The 20992-nt window shown below is 35.5% G+C and overlaps 1 protein-coding gene across 21 annotated transcripts in view; it reads left to right on the top strand.

The window, feature by feature from the left end:
* DMD (dystrophin) overlaps positions 1-20992 on the top strand; it is a 1308223-nt gene that overhangs the window by 1035258 nt on the left and 251973 nt on the right. For all 21 annotated transcript variants that reach the window (XM_069784897.1, XM_069784898.1, XM_069784912.1 and 18 more), the window contains one exon: positions 11078-11267. In XM_069784897.1, coding sequence (XP_069640998.1) covers positions 11078-11267 — 190 coding nt within the window. The remainder of the gene's footprint in view (positions 1-11077; positions 11268-20992) is intronic.

The raw sequence follows: 20992 nt of genomic DNA, 5'->3' as shown, positions 1-20992 counted from the left end.
ACAGGCTTGAAGAACCATGATGTTTCAAAATCTCATTGTGTTGCCACATACAAGCCAATTCAGTGTTTGTTAACACATCTGTTTATACCAGACCATTTTAAATGTATCTTTTGGTTAAATAAAGGAAACATACCTCTGTATTTTCTGTTAAGGACCTTATGGTATACTTTATGGATTTCTTTGCATAAGCTGAAGTAAAGCTGAATCTTCAGTTAAACTGATGAATGCATCAGTTATGCATTCATTTCCATGACTAAAATTTGGAAAGTGATTTAAGAACAGGTAGATATATCTAAGGAAAAGAAGTGCATCCGCCCAGACCTTGGATAAATTATCTAGAGTTTATAGAGGATACTTGCATGACAGTAAATACAAAACAGTAAGTGACAAGCCAAATCAAGTGTCTTTTTAATGTAAACACCTGGTAATTATTTCAGTTTATTGAGGAGGAAGAAAACATTGCAAATCATGCACTATTTAAGAGTTAGATTTGGATGAGTGTGCCAGAATTGCATGTGACCGCACAATTTCAGGTATATCCACTTCTGCCGTGGCTTTTCATAGCAGAATGGTCAGACCTCCTCACTCCCAGACTTAGTGTTTTGGTGTATTTATGTGTGTCTCTACTCCGTTAAATTGTGCAGAATTGTTGTTTGAGGGGTTATCTTTTCTTCTGCTAAGAATTTTTATCTTTGAAATATGTCCAAAAAAGAATTGAGGCAGAACTATCACAGAACATCCTGTTCCCTTTTAAGTCAGTTGAAGGTTAGCAATTCATCTCAGTGGAGTTAGGATTTTTTCTGTAAGGCTTTTATATGAAACACAAACTGAGTTCTGTTGAACTAAGTGTGAGTTGAACATCACCTGAATTTGCTGAATTGGGCTCTGGAATTTCATTATTTATTTATTTATATTTACATAATCCTGAGGAATAGAACTAGTGTTTTAGTTTCTTCCTAATGTTGTTGAAACTTCATAGTAATAATTTATTAGTATTACTCTGTATTGTCATATTACCTCTGGTTATAGTTCCTGTAGTATTACAATCTTTGTGCAGTAGATCTATTTTAATCACATTATCTCCTCATAGTGGGGAACTTATTCTATATTTCAGTTTTCTGTAGGGGTCTGAAACCTCCTGAATAGTAAAGAATAACTGTATGAAGTATGGAGTGGCTCTTTACAACTAATATTACTGTATTAGATTATATACATATAAGAAACAGTAGGTGGTCTGCTGTTTCTCCTTCTTACTCGGATGCTAACCAGTTTTGGTTACCAGCTGCTTCTGAGCTGAATACAGAATACCTTGACCATCATCTCTATTTATTTGGAGGAGTTTTATGCTTCTTAAAATATATTGACATATTGGAATAGTTGTTTTAAAATATTTTGAATCAATCTGATTGATTTGAATCAGTATCTTTGTGTAATGTGACTACTACTTTAGGCCCATGTTTTAGAGGGGAAAAAAATTGTGTGTGTTTTTCTAAGTGTTTATTTAGTGTTACTCTCACTTAACGTAAGATGATGCATGGTACAATAAGAACTGTAAGTCCTGCCAGAGAAGTTTTCCAGTCTGGAAACTGAGGCTTCTTTCTTTTGCATGGTAGCAAATCACTGTTCTGCTAGACCACTGAGCTCAGCCCTCAGAGGTTGCAGTTTTAAATGAAAGCTACACTAACAGTTTAATAGTATCCTTTGTGAGCCCTAATTGATTTCATGTAATGCCATCAGTGCATTTCACAGTCTTATTAAATTTAGTTGTTTCTACAGTAATTAAGGGTAAGAAAACAAGTGCCTTTAGAATATAATTATTTTCATAATCGGTTTTAATTACACTTCACTGTCTTAGAAAGCAAAGATATTATCTTAATAAATTGTATCTGAGTAATTAATATGCTGTTTATTAGACGGCACTGTTGACTGCCTTGGAATGTCGAAAGAATATGTTTTGGAATGCAAGGAAAACCTTAATTCTACATATTATAGACCATGAAGTGTGAAGAAGACTTAAACAGAACAATAACCTTTTTGCTTCTTTTGGCAGAATAAGAGACTAGGTTTGTGTGTTTGTTTTTAGTTTTGATTTTAGGATTTATTCTTTTTCTGACTTCTCTCTTTAATGGGAATACCAGAATTATTAAATGTTATCTTCCTATGTTTTGTTGGGGCATTTCTTGAATTGTACGAGGGTTAGCCTTGAATCTGTTCCACGAGTTCAGAGAATTGGGGGTGGGGTGGTGTTTGTGGGGTTGTTTGTTGATTTTTTTGTTGTTGTTTGGATTTTTTTTCTGTTTGCTGCTTTTGGTTTTAAGACAATTCTTTTAAGTTTTAACTAAGGGCTATTTAGAAAAGCCTCTTGAGTGGGTCCATCAGAACATTATTCTGTATCTACAAGTCATTTTTGATGATACTTCATATGTCTGTGATTGTTGTCTGTTGTTCAGATTCCCTTTTCTTTAACCTGGTAATTCTTAAGATTTACTCTCTGGAAAGTGATTGATTTTAATGAAAATTTGTCTGGAGATTAGAAAACCCAAGTAAACATAAAATGTTTTCAATAATGTAAAAGATAACCTGTAATTAGTTTTAATTGCAAAGGAATTAAAATGATGTTTCATTAATGATTTTTCTGTAGTTCATGATGTGTGATAAGCTATGGTTACGATGAATATAGGGAAAACGTACACTCATGTTTTTATATATTCTAGACCTATGTCAAGGCAAGAAGGGAGAAGGAGACAAAAGCAATAAGGGCAAGAAAAGCCTGTTAGAAAAATTCCCTTTAACTCTCTCTCTTTTGCCACCCCTTGAAGAGGCATTTTCTGAATGTGGGATCCCAAAAGTGGACAGAGTATGAAAGACAGAAATTATTTTTAAAAAGGTTGACGAGGAATTTTCCCCTGTGTGAACGCAGATCCTCTGTGCTGATGTTGGCAGGTGCTTATTTAAAAAGAGGTTATTTAAAGGTCCTATAGAGAAATCTATGTATGTGATTTTGTGCCCCAGGGTGTGATATTTCCTTTGCTTTTAGCAACCCTTCTCAGTCTGACAAATAATAGTGTAGAAGAGATGGGGGATTAATATCCAAGGTTGATCTGAAACTTCATAGATAAACACAAATTTTTCATTTTTTCCTCTTTTTCTCATTAAATATCAATAGTGCTTTAATAAAGAAAAGTAAGGAAAAACAGTCTAAATTCAAAAATATGTTTTTTAAATTGCTTTAGTGTCTTTAGTAACAAAGGGAGTAATTCAAAGGAAAGTGCTGGAGAAGGATTAATGATTTTTGTTATTTTCATATAGGGTCTGACTATGTTGAGAAGAGCTACGACAGGTATATGACTAGAAACAATCCAGCCAATGAAAAATAGCAAAATAGTTTCTCTCTCTTGCTGCATCCATTTCCCTAAGTACATAAAACCCAGAAACATTTTTTAATACAGCATATTTTCTGGTTTTGCAGAGTTTTACAATAGAAAAACTGGTCAGGAAAAAACAATTGCATCTTGCTTAGCAGACTGAATAACTGCTCTTTGAAGCATTTCCCCCTTTTTGGCAACAGATTTTTAAGAAAGGAGAAATTGTATGGGCTTATTACTATGATCAGGAGGTGCTTTAGGATGTTCTACCTTTAGTATCTGAAGAGACTGTCATAATTTAGGAAACTCTGTGTGATTATCAGGGAAAGAACAATGCTGTGTCTGTATCAAGGTAGGTAGGCTGAGTTCAATCGGAGGATGGGGGCGTTGAGGGGGGTTTGTTCTTTCCTGTAGAAGTAAAGAGAATCAGCAGAGAACTGCATTTGTGTGTTTATTTTGCAGCAGCTGTTGGACTTAGTCTCTCTGTATGCACAGTTACACCTGGAATTTAAAATCATTTCCCTGGTTATTCATATGTAATCAATATGGGTAGTGCAGCCAAAGCAGAGATAGATGCCCTTCGACTTATCTGAAGACACTGAGAATCAGCTTTCAGCCAGAAGATCACATTGTTGAGAAATAAATGTAAAGCAGAGAGAAGTACTGCACGTAGAGATACAGAAGGAAATATGTCACTGGTAGGAATCCTGTTCATATGCCTGAATCAGCGGGCAGTACCTGTGTGTTCCTGTTGGGCTCCAAAAAAGGCATTTTTTCTTGTTTATTCAAAGATCTTTCCACCACTGAAACAAAATCTTTCCTTCTTTCTGTTCTCCTAATCAGCTGTCTTCAGGGAGATATTAGCTGTGAAAAAGATCAGGCAAAGAGTTCTAGAAAGTTATTGTTGCCTTTTTAGAGGTAGGTTTTCCGTCAGGTTTGTCCCTTAGGCCTTACAGGAAGGGACTAAGGCACAAAATGACTGAAAAACCTGAAAGCCTCTCTTTCAGGTACAAAATTCTGTACAAGCACATCAAAGCTTTCCTGGTTCCTCACTCAGAATAGTGGGAGGATAAGGGCCTGTGGACGCACGTCAGCTACGTCTGAATGCTGATCTCTGGAGTGGTTCAGATGCTGATCTTGTAGCTCTGCATTTAGTTGCACTTGAGGCTTTCTGATAATTTGCAACATAGAAGTCTTTTCAGAGGTAGAGTTGCCCACAGGCGAGCAATCTCCATTACTCTAGGATCAACTTGGTGAAGAATGTTTTCCAACAAGGCAGACAAAATAGTGATAGTAGGACATAAGCACATATATATAAAGATCACTCAACAACTTTAGATGCACATACATGTGCCAATGCTCTACAGGAGAGAAAAGCTAGTAACCTCTATCAGGATGGTGGAACTAAAAGAACATTTGACCAGAAGTGTTACTGGAAAAATACTGTGTGTCCCTGAGTGAGGTGTCAAGCTGGTTGAGATCCAGAAAACCACATGAAAGCAGTACTTAAAATGCGGTCTCAACATAGTTTTCCACACTTAATGTGTATCAGCCATTCCAGAGTTAATCTGCAGATTAACCACTTACTAGCGTGTATTAATAACTGTAAAGGGCACTATAGAAGGTAGTCCCTAGATTCCAGAAGAAAGTTCCTCTAAGCAGCATGCCCAAAATAGCGTGATTTATTCTGAATTTGGATTTCAAAATTCAATCAATAATAGTTACTTTAAGAATTCAATGTTCATTTTAAGAATTTTGGGTTTTTTTCATATCTGTGACATTTCCTCATGTTCTAACTTTGTCTGAGGTTAAATTATTCTACCTCTTTGAGAGGTTCTTTATCAGTCCAAGTTAAAGCAGCTGAAGAAGACCTAGCAGTAAGAGCTTAAATTTATTTAGTAGTAAAAATTAAATATTCCAATAAAGCTTTGCAATTGTTCCATAGTCACATCAGCAGAAGGGATATGATCCTCATGAAAAAGTGCAAACTGCTTCCAGCATTAGAAGGAAGATGCATGTAGTTCAAATTGTCTGTGATAGTTGGCTCCAGAAAAGGGAAATTTAGGTAACTTTTTAAAAATTGTATGGAATCATAATGTCAGAAAGGAGAAAATACAGTTCTATAGAGAGAACCACATGAACTATAGAAGTAAAACCACTTACTGATACTTTGTCAGCCAGTGGCCCAGGATATTTTATTTTACATCTCAGTGTGATAACATTAGATCACTACAGTCTGCAGATGGAAGTGTGATTTAGTGATCTATTGAACACTGAATGATGCAGAATTTCTCCACTGTTATTGCCCTTAAAGAAATAGCCGTGGAACAGAAATTTGTTAGTTTCTCCATTATGAATATTTTTTGTGCTCAATTTTTAATATATTTCCTTACGTATTATGTATTCTGCATTAATACAGTGGAGCATACACTGGCATAATGCTCTGCACTTACTACATGTCCTGTTACCTGAGCATCTCAAAGCATTATTTAAACATTGACCCTAACAACATATCTTGTAATGTGAATAAGTGTTGAAATTTCAAATAAACAAACAGATACTCAGAAGATGTGAACAATTCATTCCAAATTATGTAGCAAATACTACAGCTGAAGAAAAATCTGTTCTTCACACTCATGGAGCTTCCCCAAACACTGTGTTGTATGGGTTTGGAGATTGTTGAATGAAGAACTCTTGCAATGCGTTTAATGACACCATCATTCCCATACCTCAGCACTTTCTTTTCTTGTTACATTCTGTAACAAGATGTTCAGTTGTATGGATTTTGTTGCATATATTTCTTTTGTATATATATGACGGTACGGACTCCGAATTTTCGTTAATAATATAGTACCTTGCTTATGAACTTAAAGATCACACAGATTTCACGTAACTTAATTTTCCCCTGCTTATCTTCCCAACCCTTTGTAAACAGCTATGTCTTAAAAATATTATCTTTAAAAGTTCTCAGCATAACAGCAATGTCTTGTAGCAGAGGCTGGTATTTTTTTTTTCTGTGGATTTTTTTTTTAAAACCTTATAAACTTCTCCTGTGAGTATAAGTTCACATTTATATACATTGTGTGACTTGCTTCTTTTGATATGCCTTCATTTTCCCTCAACTTGAAGCCTTCAGCTAACACATTCTTAAGAGAGTACCATAATATCTGTCCTGCAACAAAGCTCATACGACAACTAGAGTTGGTGAGTCCACTGTCACTGATACCACTAGTTCCTAAAAATCAGTCCCCAGACTGGATTGGGGGACCATTTCACTTACCTTTAATTGTGTAAAATTTAGGCTTGTGTAAAATTAAAATTGTGTAAGCTTTAGGTAACTTATCATTGTAGTCAAGAGAAAAAAAATTTACTCTGACCTTGAACTTGGTTCAACAGATGTGTACAGAGAAGAGGGGAGGAACTAAATTCCAGAAATGCTTGTCTCATGTTTTGCAGAGGGAGTATAGTTGCTTAATATCTGGGTGTCCAGATGAAAATAAGATGAATCCCACCTTTAGTATTTCACCCATGAATAAGAAGCTTTTGGTTATACCGCTATATGCTTATTGTTAGATCATAGTAGAACAGAGAAAAACTGGATCATTCCATTAAAAATAATTTTTTTTATGATTATCTTTTAGTATTTCAGCAGCGTTTTGTAGTGTTCCTACTGTGCAGTGTTCCGTTTACACTAAAATGTATTTCTGCTTACTTCATATTATTTTCTTACAGCTCACACTTGCTATGGAATTAAACATATTTGGATGATACAGACTAAAAAGGAAGCATCTTTATTTTGTTTTTGTGCAATAATTTCTTGTTCAATGTACGTATTTTTGTCTCCCCTATAATTTTGTACAATTTATCACATGCTGGGTTTGATACTCAGTTTTATTTTTCATTTTTAGACCTTCTGTCTGCTCTAACCTCATAATTTTGAGGTAATTAGAAAGCCAAGTAGAGTGAAGCTTATTGATATGCTGCAGAGCTGTCAATGTAGTTGAAAGTTTATTGCATGTTAGATGTATCGAAGCTTAAAATGCAAGGTACTAGATATATTGTGGTGAGTGTATTAGTATGCTTATAGACAAGCAACACATTTCTGTAGGCTGAAGGAATTATGTGCCATAAGATTTCTGTGCATCACAGAAGATTCTTCATAACTAAAACTTCATTCTTTACCCAGATCAATAAAATACTGTATTTTTTATATACTCTAGAATTTTGTCTAAAACATAAAATCTGATTTTGAGTAATACTTCTAATAGCTCTTCCTTTGAATATATTTTCATATCTGTGCTTTTGTTCTTATTTTTTGTAGATTAAAAATGCACTAGGTATTTGCACAAGTGGATGAATGTAGCTTTGGGTCCTACTTCCCAGGATACCGTGCAAAAAGTTAAATATACACAAACAGACTTAAGCCTCCCCGCCCCCCCCCCCCTTTTAAATCTCACTGTGTATTTGCAGAATGCTGTTATTAGACCATTGCTATGTATTTATAGGAATTGAGGTGGATTGTAGTTAAAAATGTGCCTTTAATATTTTGGAGGAACTACATGTGAAAAAAGTGTTATACATGATTCTGCAAAGGCACTGATATTAGCTATCATGTTGCACACTGAAAACTGAATTAGAGTAGTGCTATAAAGTATATCTTACAATAGAATTGCGCTCTGAAGAACTGGATAAAATATTTTTAGTTTATGTAAGTTTATCCCATTTCCAAGTTCTGTTGAATGAATGTGGTGATATTTTTGAGCTAAAAGTGATAAATAGGTCAATACAGTATTTTCCTGGTGAAAGATTTTCTGTTTCTTACTTTTTTTTCTAAGTTTATATTGATTTAGTGTATATTGTCAGTATATTTAGTTGTGATATCTACGTAACTAATTTTTAGTTTAACAAAAGAACAAATTCTTTCATTGCAGTTGTTTTAAATTTGAAGAATGGCCTAACCACAAGCCGTGTTTATGTCCCTGTAGAATAAAGTTTGGAAAGAGACCATGTTCACTATTCTGAAGCTAAGTGTGTCTCTCTATCCTCCTAAGAGGCCACTGGGGACACATTCTAATCCAGGCTAAGCAGTGCCATGATGTGGAGAATTCTTGTAGATGGCAACAGTTCATTGTTGTTTAAGCCCAGCTGGCAGCAAAGCACCACAAAGCCACTCGCTCACTCCTCCCAAGTGGGGTGGGGAGAGAAAATACAAAGAAAAGCTCAGGCTTGTGGGTTAAGACAAGGACAAGGAGGGATCACTCACCACTTATGGTCACAGGCCAAAGACAGACTCAACCTGGGGAAAAAACAAAATCAATTTAATTTACTACCAATCGAATGAAGACAATGATAATGAGAAATAAAACCAAACCTTAAAACACCTTCCTTCCACCCCTCCCTCCTCCCCAGCTCAACTCCATTCCCGGTTTTCATTCCCTCCTCCCCCCAGCAGCGCAGGGGGATGGGGGTTGGGGTCAGTTCCTCACACCTTGTCCCTGCTGCTCCTTCCTCCTCAGGGACAGGACTCCTCACTCAGCCCCTGCTCCAGCGTGGGGTCCCTCCCACAGCAGACAGTCCTCCACGAACTTCTCCAACGTGAGTCCTTCCCACAGGCTGCAGTTCTTCACAAACTGCTCCAGCGTGGGTCCCTTCCCCGGGCTGCAGTCCTTCAGGCACAGCCTGCTCCAGCGTGGGCTTTCCCATGGAGCCCCGGCCATCTTGGGGCTCCTCTACTCCTCTCCATGGGCTGAGGGGGCACAGCCCGCCATCTCACCACAGGCTGCAGGGGCATCAACCTCCCCCAGCACACCTCCTCCCCTCCTTCTGCACTGACCTCTGTGTCTGCACAGGGGTTTCACATCCCAATCTCCTCCCCAACTCCAGGTTTCCCCTCTTAAATCTGCTCTCCACAGGTGTTACCACTGTCGCTGATGGGCTCGGCCTGGGCCAGAGGCGGGTCCCGCTTGGAGCCGGGGAAGCTTCTAGCAGCTTCTCACAGGAGCCACACCTGCGGCCCCTCCCCTGCTACCAAAAACCCACCGCACAAACCCAAAATACAGGTGCATCCGAGATTAAAATCCAGTCTGGCTTTAAGTTTTAAAAAATTGGTGGATGACTTTGTAGTGAGGCATTCAATAGCTTTCTCAGTTTTTGAATCAAAAAAGGATCCAAGAATAAATTCCCTTTTTCACAAAATGGTTGGGAAAAGCAAATAAGATGCTAAAGGATTAAAACTATGACAGAAATATGGTAGCTATTGTGAGATTTGTCTCTTAGGGAGGATTTTTTTTTTTCTGAAATGGTTGTCCCGCCTGTACTCTGAATTAATTTTTCTGTTCTTGCTATCCTCTGCTGCAATTTACTTATATGCTTGTTGAAAAACATGTTGAGTCAGTGCCTGCCACTTGGCAAAACTCGTGTTAATTTTTTGTTTCTTTTCTTACTTCAACTGGTGTACTAGGTTTTAGGATGATATCATTACTTATCAAGGAGTACAATCTCTTCTTGACAGCAAACAGGATTTGAAATAGAGATTAGCACTTAGAAATTTCACGGCCTCCTCTGGTGAAGTTATGATAAATTACAGTTTGACAAATTATATCTGCTAAAATCTAGTATCTTAGTCTGTCTAAATAACTATAAAACTAGACAGGAAATCTGTCTAGAAATATCCAGATCACCACAGATTTGTAGACTAAACATAGGTGTGCATCAAATTGCATTCATTCCACTTGAAGTAACACAAATTATCAAATGACTTTATACTGTCTGAGCTTAAAAAATTACTCAGTTGTCATGCTGATGTCAAACAAATATGCATGTAATACAACAGCTAAGTAGCCTTGACAGCCTTGTGTTCATGAACATTATGTCATACTTACCTGCTCACATTTCTAAATCCATATTTAGCTCAAGTTCAATGTAAAAAATCAGTGAGTACATGTGACGCCTACATTGCACATGAATGCTGATAGAACACAGATATACTTTAATGTTTTTTTCAGCACCAGAATTGCTGGAGCCTTTAGTGTTGTTTCCCAATCTACGATTTAGATCTTCCCCAAGGATACATAGACTTTGTATTTAAAAATTGTATTTTATCATGTCACTGATAGAGATCTTGTAATTTATTACATTCATTTAAAAAAAAAAACAAAAACAAAAAAACCAAACCAAACCAAAAAAAACCCAAATAAAACACAAACCCCCACCACCCCACACTTGAGTGTTATTAGGGTATAAGGTCTTGAACGCAATCTCCAAAGGTTTCAAGTCATAAAAACTAATAATTAAATTCATCACACTGTGCAGTGGCCAGGAACTATTTTGTGATTTCTAAAACCAAACAAGTTTTCTACTGTAGTGTTAATGACGAATAAGAAAACAATCTTTGATTAAAACAAATCAGGGACTTATTTTTGATTTTTTTTTTTTTTTTTAATTGTGCGTGTTTCAGGCGTAGTACTTTCAAAGAAGTATTTTTGCTTAATTTTTTACCAGATGAATTCTAGTTACTACTTCTCAGGAGAAAAAGATAAAAAGGAGTCCCACCTGCCAAACGTACAGTGCAAGTTCTGTAGCTAATGTATCTGCAAACTTACCTTGATTGGTACATGAAAAATACATAGTGTGTCTTTGTTATATTTGGATTTAATGGTTAAGATTTGTTTTCTTCCTAATAGTGCTGCATTTGACTATTTGTACTTGTGCAGGGTTTGTGAGCGTGAAGCTGCGCTGGAATCAGCCCTAAGAATGTTGCAGCAATTCTACCTGGATCTCGAAAAGTTCCTTGCTTGGCTTACAGAAGCTGAAACAACTGCGAATGTCCTGCAGGATGCTACACACAAAGAAAAGATACTAGAGGATGCCAAAATGGTTCGCGAGCTCATGAAACAGTGGCAGGTAAGTCAAGCACTTCAGTTTAGAGACATGTCAGGTGGCCAAAGTGGTGGTTTTTTTCCAGTGTGCAGCTACTCAACAAAACTGAAGTTGTTTTGAAAAAGAGAACTGCTTCTACTGCTAACCTTTAAGTGTTGCTTTGGAAATTGTTATAGGGATCTAACATGAGTCACATCATGATTCTGTCTGACATCTTTGAGCATATAACACATTTGGAAAATGTGTCTTGAAGCAGAGTTTTAAAATGTACAGAAAAACTTTGCTGAAATGGGTGGTTAGATTTTTTTTTTTTTTTTTTAAATCACATAAAAATGAATTACTCTGCCAAGCTACGGTCTTGAATTGAGCACTTGACAGACATGAGAGTTTATTAAGCATTTCTGATATTTATAGAAGTTATATAAATTGCATCAAGTTTATTCTCTGTAGCTTAACTGAATTAGTTTTCCTCCGTTACTTTCAAACACATGAAAAATATTAATTTCGTATTTGGCTGATTATTGTCAACATGCTCTGCTGCGATAATAAAAAGAGATAATGATTAAAATTTTCATAGTTAATGGCTGGACAGTTTTCAGACAGTTGTTTTCCTCTGGAAACAAAAAAAAAAATCTTAAAAAAGAGAGAGAATGTTGTATTTGGTGTTCCGGAGAATCTTGAGGGGAAAGAAAAATAATTAGTTGAAATGGTGCTGTTGAAAAATGTTATACTTTCATTTTCTTTTCTTCACTACAGTTACTGAGGAGTATGCAGATATGTCTGTGTGAGGTCTTAGATTTCCTAAATATGAATTAGTTGACTGTTTGGAAGGCAGGGCCCTTTCTTCCAATATTCCCTGAGAGTGCCTGACTCTTATGTTGACAGAAAGTTTAAAACTGGACGTTCCAGGCACTGAAGGCTCTATGCCTTAATTTAATTATGAAAAACATACTGTGGAAAACTTTAGCTGTAAGTGAATATGTTGAGTAAGTACATTGGATGGAAATACTGCTACCTTCTTTTGGCACTACTGTATTAATACATGGTTTTAACTGCTTGACTGAACTGCTGCTAAATTCCATTACATGATACTCTGAAATCTACAGACGTTGCACTAGACAAAAGTGAAGTCTGAACCACATTTTTAATAGTGATCTGTCTTTATGCTAATTTCATTTTCTAGTAATATCCCTTAAGTCCTCACATGTTTCTGAATTCAGTTGCATGATCCTGGAGAGCAGATTTGAATGGAAGATAGTTCTAGACTGAGTGGTTAATTTTCAATATAGGCTATCTTTTTATATATTATTTAGATTAGGGTTTTGGTTGTAATGGTGCTAAAACAATTGAATTATCAAGTATTTGCAGAAGTTATTTTTGATGTGATCATTGAAAAATGGATTATTTGGCAAACTAGAGATACCTAAAAATTTAGGTCAAATACTTCATTTTTAACTGTAATGGAGCTTTGTAGACCCAGTTATCTTTTCAACTAGTATCTTGGGTTTTTTTGATCTCCACAAAAAAACCATCCAGAGCTATAGACGAAAGGAAAAATAAATGCATACAAATCCTTCCCTCCATAAATAATGAAGTACATAAAAATATCCATCATGTGAACAATTGCTTTGAACTGTAAGCTTTCTTCTAAATAGTTTTCTGCACTTCAACTGAGGCATAAGATTAAATTTTCAGTTCTTCTTTCCATGTTTTTGGTATTTAAGTACCAGATCTTCTAAGGCAGTAAAAACTGTTGTAGAGTCTCTATTTGTTTCAATTCCAAAAAGCAAACACTGTTCTGCTCGCTAATCTTGGCTGTACAAGATAAATTATTCTTAAATCTTAAGAAGAAACATTAGTATGCAGAGGCAAAAATGTGGTTGTTGCATTGTCTTTTGCTCCCCAAAGGTTCATACATACCTGTCCACCAACAGCAAAATAATTTTAGACTTTAGTTCTAGTTGATGGCTGCAGGAGGAAATATTTTGATAGTGTGGTTTGTTGTGGGCTTTCTTCATTTGCATCTGCATGCTGATCTGTCTCTACGTAGACTGACTTGGTTTTCTTCCTGGGCCTATCACTGTGTCAGCCTCTCTATACCATTTTTAAGCCTCCAAAAGAAATCTTATAATATAACAAGCACAAGTGGATTTTCAAATGCCTTTGTCCTGAAGGGACTCTGGTGGATATCCTTCTAAAAGCTGGTAGAACCATATTTTTTTCTGGGTTTTTTTTTTTTCTTCCTCAATTAGAAGAAAAGTTCCTTATTTCTACTGGAATAAGGAAACTTATGTTTAAATAAACAGAATGTGGCTGTTTTTAGAAATTATAATTGGAAAAGACCTTTTTTTTTCTGTAATTTTTTAAAGAACTACAGTAAAGTAGCCATTCAAGATTTGCATCTTCTTCCATTTCATTAAATTATCACGGATTTGAGACATAGTCATTAACTACAATTAATTTAAAAGGATGTATCTTTTTACTAGTGTGTTCTTAGTAATTAGGGCATCATTTTTAATAATTTCTCCTATTAGAATAGGAATTTCATTAACAGCAAATGTTTTAAATTCAAGGAACTTAACTGCAAAATATTTGAACCAAGCCGTGCATTTGTTTACTCAGTAATACAATGTGTGAACATGTGTGAAACTGTTGTAGTGACTGCAGGTTTTTCTGGAGACTTTGCATTATTCTCAAATGATAAACAGTGCTTTTGTAGCAATTCACCATTACTGGAGGGACCTATGTGCAGTCAAAAACACAAACTTACATAAACTTCTGTTTCTCTGCTAGTACCTGATAGATTTTTCTGATGATGTGTATGTGAGTTTCATATAAAGTGATTGGACAATGCCAGTAAAAGTCAGTTGGAAACAAAGTATGGGAATAAATTAGTGGAGGCTATGGCTACAGATACACTAGCAAGTCAAATAAGTCCTTCATCCTTCTCTGGCACTGAGGCCACCTATAAGCAAAAAGTCACTTTATGAACTGCTCTACAGTTCATGAAGTCAAATATTATGCTATGGTTGTTCTTAGATAAAACTTTTTATTAACAAAATAATTTACATGACATAAGGAAATTATTCAAAAATAAAAAAAGTTAATAGTCTGAGAGTTCTTAGCTGTAAAATTAATTAAGTCATTAAGATGGGTAGTACTTGCAATAGTCATAACACAATGCTCCATATCAATGGTATTCATTGTAAAAGCTTTCTGTCCAAATAAATAGTGTCCTGGTAGTGGTGCAAATATTGCCCATCTGTGTTGCTACAAAACTGGATAATGGAGCAAATATTAAGGACTTTTACTTCTTAAAGCACAATTTTGTCAATAAAACTATTTTACTGATGTCAGCTGAATGGTCAGGAAAGAGAGTATGGCTTTTCATCTGTTCCTCAGTTATTGCTGCATTGATTCTCCTAGTCTTCATACCCTGCTTGCAAGAGTTCTCCCTCACAATTCACTTTGATGCATAGGGATGAAAAGTAAGAACATGACAAAAATGTGGCTGCTTGTGCACAGCTTATGCACACAAAAGATTCAAACAAAAAGGAGCTTTAAGTCACTGAAATCTCAGAAATATGCATTTATGTACTTTGTGGAAAGTGGTTATTGCTCACTAGTCCATATCATCAGCCCCATAAACCACAAATAATGATAAGCGTTTTTTTTTTTTTTTTTTTTTTACTCAGTACTGTGGGCCAGAAATGCTCTTACCCTATAAAACACATCAGGCAATGACTTGTATCCGAAGAAATTTGCTATGTAAATTGTATGTGTATAAGAACAGACACATTCAAATACAGTCTATGTCCTTAATATGTTTTTTAACATCCAGTATATGTAGTATAACCATAAGCCATAGCATAGAAAGGAACCTAAATGCTTTCAGCCAGGATTACAGTTTTCCAATTCTTTTTTTTTTCCCCACGTGAATTCTTTTTTTTTTTTTTCCTCTCATCAGCCAAGCTGAATCCACATCCTAGGAAGTAAAACAAAATGGTAGCTTCTGATTAAAGATCACTGTCTCACAAGTCTTTTGAAAGAAACTTCGACTACCTAGGTTATAGAATTCATAGATATTATGGTTACATACAACATATGGACTTAGATCTGCAGGGCTTGTCTTGTTCTTTATGCAGTTGCATGGACTTGGATAATGTGAAAATAGTCACTAGGAGTCCTGAAATGTTAAGATTCTGTTTTAATCTGCTATTTTTAGGCAATAGGTAGAAAGCAATGTTTTGATAAAAAATTCTTTATACAAATAATGAAAAAACCCTGAATTTCTGAGTTCACTAGTAGCTTTATCTCCTTGTCACTAAAAATGTTTATCTCGCCTTTAGTGATCCAGCAGTTTTCTGCTTTACACTCTCAAGCTTTAATTTATTTTTTTAAACAACTAGGAAAATAACGTCTTGCTGTGCAGAAAGTGTTCTATATAGCAGAAGTTGCTTGTCTAGGAAAATCTCACTTTTTTTTTTAGGTGTTTCTTTTGCTTTTCATGTTCAGAAACCATTAGCTCAAGTGTCACTAATAAAGATTAATCTTCCCCTAGTACTTATCAGTTCATTCGGTAGCAGAAGGAGAAGGGTGAGACTTACATAACTGCACATTCTAATTACCTGATGATGTAATTATATTAAATTGTTGCATTATAAACACGCTGTTTGTTTACATAAGCATGTATTTGCATGCATCATTTGTCTGAACTGACAGCAGTATAATAGTTGAGGTGATTCACACAGTTAGAATACTTTCTGGAGAATTTTCAAGGATATAAACCAGTTACTCCAAGGAGTCATTTAATTATGTGCTGCTTTTTATTTTCTAGTTGAAGTACACCATGTGTCCCCATGAGGTCTGGTTTGATAAGTAACCATATGAGGGAGATGAAAATAATTAATTTTACTTTCTGCTTTCATACTTCTAGTGATATGAACTCTCAACTGTGTTAATTACTCCTCTGGTTTGTCTTTTTAGCAATAATTGTATGTGACATTTTATACAGCTTATGTAATATTAGACATAATTTTGAAGCTAGTGTGGATTTATCTTGGTATTTTATGAATGTAATCATTTAATATTAAGCTTGTAGATGAATTTAATCACAAGTTTTTTTCACTGAAATTTGACAAAGAATACTGCATGTGACACCTAGTTAAACAATAACTGGAGAATGCTTTATACTCTATACACAGGTTACCAAATGTATCTGAAATAATCTGTGGTGACTGATGAATTATTGGTAGTGTAGACTGACTAAAAGTATGACAGCATATGATAAATGAAGTGAAGTTAATAACTTTGGCATGAAATACATAGCAAATTTATTTTTATTACCACCTTCATGCTCACTTAGACTATAACCTAAGTAGTTTCACTTTAGGAGTTTCACTGCTAATAATATGAAAAATTTGCAGTGCCTGAAGTTATACCTAAAAATTTATAGTATGGGCAGTACCCATGTTTTCTCACAGTGTTGTTTTTATATAAAATAAGGGACATGTGCTTTTGTGCAGAGTGGGAACTGTTACGCAGTTCTGGATTGAGACCACCTACAGGCTATGGTCCTTCTGATTAGGTCTGTTCACACTGGGTTCCTAGTTTGCTGGTAAGATCATATATTTTGGTAAAAGAATAGTGTTTTGTGTTAATAGCTGTATTTTTATTTGAGTGGATGGTATGGAGGGGAAAGAAGCACTTTCCAACATAAAAAGGTAGCTTCTGGTAACTGACAACATATCTGTGCATAGCATGTATAAAAGTGCCTGAAGAGCAGGACAAAGACGATATCTATGTTCAATCAGGTTCTGTGGTATATTTTTATTTTTATTTCATAAACCATACATTGACATGATAGATGCAATAATCCAATAGCACAAAAGGCCAAAGACACTTTTTAACATAGTTTAATGTCATACTACTCAACTACATTATGATTAATGTGCTGCTCTAGAAGGCACAAAGGTAAGGACATTGTTGGTTCAAAGAGTATATAATCTACAGTCCTATAAAAATGGGTAAAACGAGTGAAATCAGTGAGGATTATTATGCACATAGATATAAAGGTATATTTGTATTTGAAGCTGTAAGTCCTAAAGGACATGCAAATGAGTAACTCTTTCAAATGCATTCTAAGGATCAAGTCTGAAAATAAGTTTCATTATTTTTGTTTTATATTACTGTAGTTTGTCATCTGGATTAAGCTTGCTGGTTTGTGGTTTATTTTTCCTTCTCAGAGAAGTAACAGTTTTATTAAAAACCTGCTTAACAGCCCAGCATGTGGTCAAGAATTACCTTATAATATTGATATACTAGTATTCCTGCTATCTCTTGAGACTGTGATTTTGCTCCATAGAAATAACAACGGCAATTTCGGTGTCACTTCCACATGATGATGTGCTTTGATGTAGGTAAGGAGATGAAAGAGGGGAACAGGAGGCTTTCAGTGCAGGGAAAGAATAACACAGAAAGAAGAGGAGAAAAGCTAGGAAATGGAGCAGCTGTGTAGACTCAAGTTACTGCATAGTGTTACATTAGTGGAAAGCTGAATACTTTCACAGGAAGGTTTAGATGCTGATTCTCAATGGGGAAGGCAATGCAACGGCTGTTCTTCTTAGCTGGATATCAAACAGAAGTGGTCAGGAAGTCAGCAATGAAACAGATATGTAGATTTTGCTACTTTTTTGTCAAACATTTTGGTTTAATTAGTTTAGTTTGGATAATCTTTATGATAAAAACAGAAAATGTATTGATGCTGCAGCTTATCTAGGAGTGGATACATTAATGATGTATTCTGCTTCTGCAATTCCTGTTTCTGAACTCAGAACAAAAACCTAATCAATGCTAATTTTCTTTTAGAAAGTAAAAGGCTTATTTCATTAAGTGATGTAGTACTTTGTTACTAGAGTGAGATGTAAGCATTCTTAAAACTTACTCCCAGGAAAATAAACAGCTCTTAATTGTCAGAAATCCCACATATAAAGTGGGTGTTTGCAAACAAGAAGATAGATAAATTTCTTCCTTTAATTTCTCATTTGCGTATGTTCTCATAATCAAGGTAGAAGAAAAATCCCATTTGTCAAATGTGCTAAATAACATAGTATATGGTCATTTGCTTGACGTATGTTTTTTGTCTTCAAAAGTTTACTGAGCGCACCAGAAGGATGGTCCTGTTTTCACTTGCAGATCAGTATTCAAACCCTACCAGCTTTAAACACAGATTTTTCAAACACAGATTAGATGGGAAAAGCTTTTGTACCATTAAGCGTGAGGTTGTGTTGTATTAAGTAAGACTGTTAGAGGAGAGCACGAAAAATCACAAATAGAAATGGGGTAGAATGGATAAGATGGTTTGCCATTATTCTTGAATAGGTTCCAATTACTACATGTTTTCCTGACATTATTATTTCTCTAGGATGCCTCATCCCTGTTTGTGTAGGCTTTTCTAAAACATGCTCTCCCACATCCAAAGAAGTGGATGGATGGACTCTCTCATGGTCTTACTAAGCATATGTCATGTTTCACTGTAGCCCACCAACTTGAAGTGACAGGAATGAGACTGAGTGGTTACCAAAACTTTGAAGACTTCTGGCATTTGATCTTCCTGTGATCGTCAGTATTTACTGGTACAGTCTAATCTGCCGTTTAGTTCTTCCAGTTACTTTGTATAGCAGATTTATTTGAAAAGTGAATAATCAATAAAAACTGTTTGTGAAAATCCAGCGGTAGCTTTTACTATATTCTTCTGATGAGCTTGAAAGGGTATCTGTGCCTTTTGCAGTTATACCTCATACCAGACTATTCAAAACACATGGCTGAAGCCCACATAATTTTTTGTTTGTCAGACCAGAAGTGTATTTTCCCAAGGCAGGTAAAAGAAAAATGCTTGTATTGTGATTATTAACATGTTAATATAAATAGGATAAATTATATAGTGCATAACTGAGGAAAAGTATTAATTTTGGCTTAGGACAGATATCTTACTGAATATGTAAGAAGGCAATGTTGACCTACAAAGAATACAAATAAGGAATAAAATAGAATTACAAATGCTTTTCAGAGACAAGTTCTACTTGTTCTGTGGAAGGTTCTTAGACTGTACTGAGAAAAATAGCTGTCTTCTACGAAATGCTGCAAACTTTGCCTTTTTGTGAGCAAATAGCTGCCATAGCACAGGTTTTCTGCATGTGAATTTGCACAATTTCACAATACTAGCCATTCTGTATTATGTACTGTGCAGTGGTTGTATACTGTAGCATAGCAAATCTCACTACCTAAACTGACAGCATGTTTGACAAGAATAACTTTGTCTATATCGTCACCAAGCGAGTGCCCCATTTCATTTTCTGTCAGAAGTTTAAGCTTTCTTTCTTTCAACTGCTGACAAGAAATTCAATTTCTTCTGTCAGTACAAAGTTCCACATATGCATTTATCCTTTTGTGCACATTTTTCATTTGAGTCATTTATTTTCACTGGATACCATTTCATTTTGTGTGTTTTCTCCTGGGTGCCTGATTCCAGTTTATTGATAGTCACCACAGAAGCTGCCATTTCTCCAACATATGAAATGCAAATTTATTTTTTTTTTTAACTAGAGTGATTAGTAGTACAGAATTATTATCTCAGTCTGTTTTCTAATGATTCCAGTAGGTTCTTCACCTCACTGAAAATAATAACAACTTTCTGGAGGAGGGCCTTTGTCCTCCTTTGTGGCAGTGCTGTAATTATGTTAGAAGATTCTAAACTGATGTTCAGGATTTTTCTTTCCGGTAAAATGCATGTTGTTTGGGAATTCTGGAAAGTCAGCCTTGACTTATGGTTACTTATCATAGTTTTGCCACGTTTTGTCTCAGTATAGTTAACTAGATTTGGGCTTATCTTCTCTGAAATTGTTAGTATAATAATTACATTTTCAGAGGTTGAATATAGTAATGAAAATATATAGCTACTTAAATGTGCAGTAGTACTCTTTCTAGGTTTATCATTTCTATTTTTGTGTTGTCAGTTCCCTGATTTTATGTATACCTTTCTGGGGAGGGCGGGAATCATCTCATGTTATGATACCTACCAAGTACCCTAAAATAGCAGCATTGAGCTGCTTAGGATAAGATTGAATAATGTTATTTAGAGCCTATGACACTGGAAATCAGATGTAGGCTCACATAAATTTCATTACAGAGGTTCTTCTGTTATATGTATTATATTTTTATATATATATTCTATTATGCTTCATATCTATTCTCATCTGGGTTATACAGTTTCAGATACCCTGTTCACCTTGTGGTCTATATATATTTTTTTTTTTTTTTTTTCCCCAAATAACCTTGTCATCTGTGGGTTTCCTGTAGGTGAGGCTAGGAGGATGTGCCCTTAAACATTGGTACAAGCAGCCACAAGCTCTGCTGTTTGTATCCAGGTATCAGTTGTTATCTACTAAGTTAACCAGATTATAGAAATACAGTAATGTCACCTCTTCAGTGTTTTGTCTGCCTCTACATTTTTTTTTTTTTTCTAGAGGCCATGTAACCAGTCTGTTGTGTATCTGCCACCTGTCCTTACTGGAATACTGTAGGTAGTAGGGTTGAAGAGTCAGCTTCTGACACCGATTTTTAGGTGTCAGCAGTATAAGTGTGAGGTAAGTGTTTAAGCTCCGACTGAGATCGGCAGAGTCGGTGGAATCTAGAAAGCTATTTGGCTGGCCAAATGTAGTTATCCCATTGTCTTCACCTCACTAGCAATG

Source organism: Haliaeetus albicilla, chromosome 6 (genome assembly GCF_947461875.1).
Source record: "Haliaeetus albicilla chromosome 6, bHalAlb1.1, whole genome shotgun sequence".
NCBI lineage: Eukaryota > Metazoa > Chordata > Aves > Accipitriformes > Accipitridae > Haliaeetus > Haliaeetus albicilla.
This window is presented reverse-complemented; position numbering and strand designations above follow the sequence as displayed.